The sequence below is a fragment of the Erythrolamprus reginae genome, chromosome Z (assembly GCF_031021105.1).
Source record: "Erythrolamprus reginae isolate rEryReg1 chromosome Z, rEryReg1.hap1, whole genome shotgun sequence".
Lineage (NCBI taxonomy): Eukaryota > Metazoa > Chordata > Lepidosauria > Squamata > Dipsadidae > Erythrolamprus > Erythrolamprus reginae.
Window position 1 is genome coordinate 32,280,984 of NC_091963.1, and position 4,063 is coordinate 32,285,046.

Here is a 4,063-nt window from a genome sequence, read left to right on the forward strand (position 1 = left end):
TGGCTGGCGATGTTGGTTAATGGCACGCGCCTGCGGTTGTTCTTATAAGAATCCTCGCGTGCCGGCCCTCAGTTCCTATAAAGTCTGCAGCTTCCGTCAGGGAGACAGAACGCGCGCAAATACGCAGAAGGGAACGGTAGCAAATAGCAGCGCCGCAGGAGCCAAAGACGGAGGCGGGGGGGCAGAGAAAGAAAAAACGCGACTGGCCCACAACTGGCTTCCACTTGCGCCTTTCCCCAAGCCGCATTCTTGCAGACCCGGCATGGAATCGGTGCTCCTGGAACACTTTCCTGCTGGGCTGGACTCCTTCTCGTCAGAATCTTACTTCGACGACGAGGAATTTTTCACCGACCAGTCTTCCCGCGACCCTCTGGAAGGTGACGAACTCCTGGAGGCCGAGGTGGGCTTCCTGAGCCCGCCGTTCCACGAGTGTTACCGCAGCGACGGCGCAGGTGGCGGCTCAGGATCCGAAAATGTGCCCGAAGGCTCTCTGTGCTGTGAAGCGGATCCGGGTAGCTTCTCGATGTCCTTCTCCTCACCGTCCTCCAGTTTCACCTACGAGTGCTGTGGGCTGTCGGCGTCGCCCAGGGGCAGCCTCAAGGCTTTGAGTGCAGCCGCGGCGGCGGCAGCCGCAGCGCGGAGACGGCGGCGGGTGCGCTCGGAGGCCGAGCTGCAGCAACTGAGGCAGGCGGCCAACGTGCGCGAGCGGCGGCGGATGCAGTCCATCAACGACGCCTTCGAGGGGCTGCGCTCTCACATCCCCACTCTGCCCTACGAGAAGCGCCTCTCCAAGGTGGACACGCTGCGCCTGGCCATCGGCTACATCAACTTCCTCAGCGAGTTGGTCCAGTCCGACTTACCTTTGCGAAGCGCGGGCAGCCAGAGCCCATGCCAGCCCAAGAAGGTTATCATCTGCCACCGGGGCACAAGTAAGTGCTGGGTGAGCTTCCCGTCCCGGTCAGCCGCGCTCCAAATGAACAAAGCGGGGGAGACTCCTTGGCCACCGTAGCTCCGGTGCAGCTGTGGAAACCTTGCAGACGACCGTCTTCAAGTTCAGGCACCCCGCTTTTCCTAAATTCACTCCTCTCTCCCGGGCAATGAGAGGTCATCTCAGCTCGAAACCTGCTTTAAAAACCCCTGACTTGGCGCACAAAATGGGTATCCAATAGCATTCTATTCGCGCTGGGATTTTCTTATTGAAATGTCTGTGGCTGCTGCTGCTGCCGCTATCCACAAGTGTGTATGCACGAGCAGACACGGAAACTTTATCCGTTCCTTTGCTTGCTAATGCAATGCGTTTCCACCCACCCAAAGGCGATCCTTAGTCGCGGGTAACAACTAAGAGGTTACACTCTTGGAGTGTTGGAGGCGTAATTTAAATCCTAGGATGGCACTGTTCTGCATTGGTCTGTAGATGGTTTGCATCCAAATAGCTGCACCACTGATAGGCTATTATTCTTGAAACCCAGCAACACATTCTTACTGTCTGCATGCTGTCAAACGGAGTCGAGATCCAAGTTAGGATGTTCCCTAGATGGCCTCTGCAGAATTGGGAAAGGCTGAATTAATGTGCTACTTCTGCTTACCCACCTCAATGCTCTCCAAGTTTTGGTTTTCCAAATACCGAGCCATCATGGCTGTGATAGAGGTTAATCCAACGTATCTGAAGAGTAACCAGAAACCAACTTAATCTTTAGCTATGGAGAGAAACTGCTTTCTCCCAAATAGCGTGCTAGGTTAATGCAAACATCAAATTCCTTTAAAAAAAATTGATACTATCCAATGGCTAGATTAAGCGGTGAGTGAGTTTATATATGCAGCAAATGATGCCACAGTTAGCTGAGTCCCTGTCACAGGTGTGACAGAAAGTTAAAAGTTAGTTATTTGGAAATTTTATGTTGCCCTCTACGTGTGGCATGTTTATTCCAGTCTGTATATGGTAATATTATTCAATCTTCCTTTGTTTATCTTCTTTCCAGGATCACCTTCTCCAAGTGACCCAGATTATGGACTTCCTCCTCTTGCTGGACATTCACTCTCCTGGACTGATGAAAAACAACTCAAGGAACAAAACATTATTAGAACTGCTAAAGTCTGGACTCCAGAAGACCCCAGAAAGTTAAACAGCAAATCATCTGTGAACAACATTGAAAATGAGCCCCCATTTGACTTCGCATCATAACATGAGAACATTATTATATTAATATATCAATATTTTTGCCAGCGTACAGTTGTATGAATTCTTGGTTCTGAGCTTGGTTGATTGCTTGCAGACATTTCATGACCTGATTAGGTAACAATGTGAATCTAGTAATGTTCATTTGAAGCAAACAACTGAATTTAGCACAAAGAACTCCAATCCTGAGCTAAATAGATGTTTCCTTTATTGAACAGTTTTGCTTAACAATACATATTTTCAAAAGTACTTTATAATACAAAAAAGTATTCTAAGGCAATCACTTTTTTTCTATTTATTATTTACACCTGGGGGAATGGAACTACATTTTTTGAATGTATAATTTATATAATTTATCCTAATGTTAAAATATGCAATACTTGTAGATTCATTCACCAGCACCTTTGCAAAAATTGTTTGCTAGAAAGGAAAATGTTTCCCAAGAAATGTGCACATAATATATTGCCACTTGTTGAATATGTTAATTATATTAAAATATTAATAAATGTTTGATTAAAATGAGTTTATTTGAAAAGGGATCCATTCTCAGATAGAATTTTAGATTAAATTGTTTATAAAATATTGGAAGTTTTTGCAGATCCAGGAGATGTCTTTATGCAGGATTCAGCAAATAAACTGTTAATAAATTTAGTCACCTAATAAACTTGTTATTTAAAGATCATCCTTTTAATGGTTCTGTGCTGCAAAATATTAATCCTATATTACTGTATGCAGAAACCCAATGGTTTTCAGATGGCATAATCCCTAGTTAAGTTAACTGGCAACTAAGGAACTTTTAATCACATATCCTGAACACTATACATTTCTCAGGATTTTTTTATATCTGAAAAGCTCTCGTGGTTACGTTTGATATTAAGATGTAGGAATGTGAAGTGTTTTAAAAACTGGTAACTATATTGTAATTTCCAATAAGCTTTTCACTTCAAAAATAAGTACTGGGTGGTCTAAAGTTGGATAACATCCCATGGATAAAGTTGTAATCCAGGTTTGTGGGTTCACTAAAGGCTATTTCTCGGGGTAGGAAAGTTCCTTTACTTATAGCAGCAACCTATTATACCCCTTTCATTAATGTTGTTTAGCTAACACTTCTAATGGGTTTGTAAAATCATTGATGAAAAGTATTTCATTGGATCACTTATCAATATCTAGCACTTGTCTGAGCTCAAAAACTAATCAGGGTACGTCATGGTTAATAATAATACCAGTACATATATCCTAAAGGCAAGTACTGTAGTGTAGTAATGCAACAAGTTTATTAGAAGAGGGGGGAAGTTTTGCTTCCCTGAATGACTTCAAGAAGACATTGTAATGCTGTGTGTTGAGGATCGCCAATTTATAGACTGCTAGAGGATAACAAAAGGCTGAGCTGCATGAGGTCCTTATCTTTTAAAATTTTTGCAATTATCTCTTGGAAGCATGTAATGTTCATGTCCCGACCTAGTCTGCAGAGGGGTGCCAGCAAGTATTTTTCCTGGGACAAATTTAATGTCTCCTTTTCATTATTGGTGTACTATTTCACTTGATTATTTTTGAGAAAGTCCCTTTTAACCTTTACATTCTACGATTTTATTATTTTTTTAAGTTATTTTTAATTGTAATTTCTGCATATCCACATAAGTTTATGGGAAAGAAAGAGAAACGCCATGTCTTTCTAAGAATTTCACAGGATTTTCTTCAAGGGTTTATGTTCGTTAAGGTTTTATGAACCAGATAGTTAAATATAAAGCAACTCCTATTTCTAAAAATATAATTGCAAACATAATCATCAGCAGCAACAGCACCTTCAACACTTTCAGAAGAAGGTGAGAAAACTGGCTGTTATACCACTAGGGGCTTGAGTTCCTGTGGCCAGATTCAGCCTTATCC

General features: G+C 42.9%; 1 protein-coding gene across 1 annotated transcript; it reads left to right on the forward strand.

Moving 5' to 3' along the window:
* Window positions 1–262: 262 nt before the first annotated feature.
* PTF1A (pancreas associated transcription factor 1a) lies at window positions 263–2,282 on the forward strand. Its single transcript, XM_070727316.1, has 3 exons — window positions 263–492; window positions 610–929; window positions 1,980–2,282. The coding sequence occupies exons 1-3, from the start codon at window positions 263–265 to the stop codon at window positions 2,180–2,182; spliced, it is 753 nt and encodes a 250-aa protein (XP_070583417.1). The 3' UTR covers window positions 2,183–2,282.
* Window positions 2,283–4,063: the final 1,781 nt, after the last annotated feature.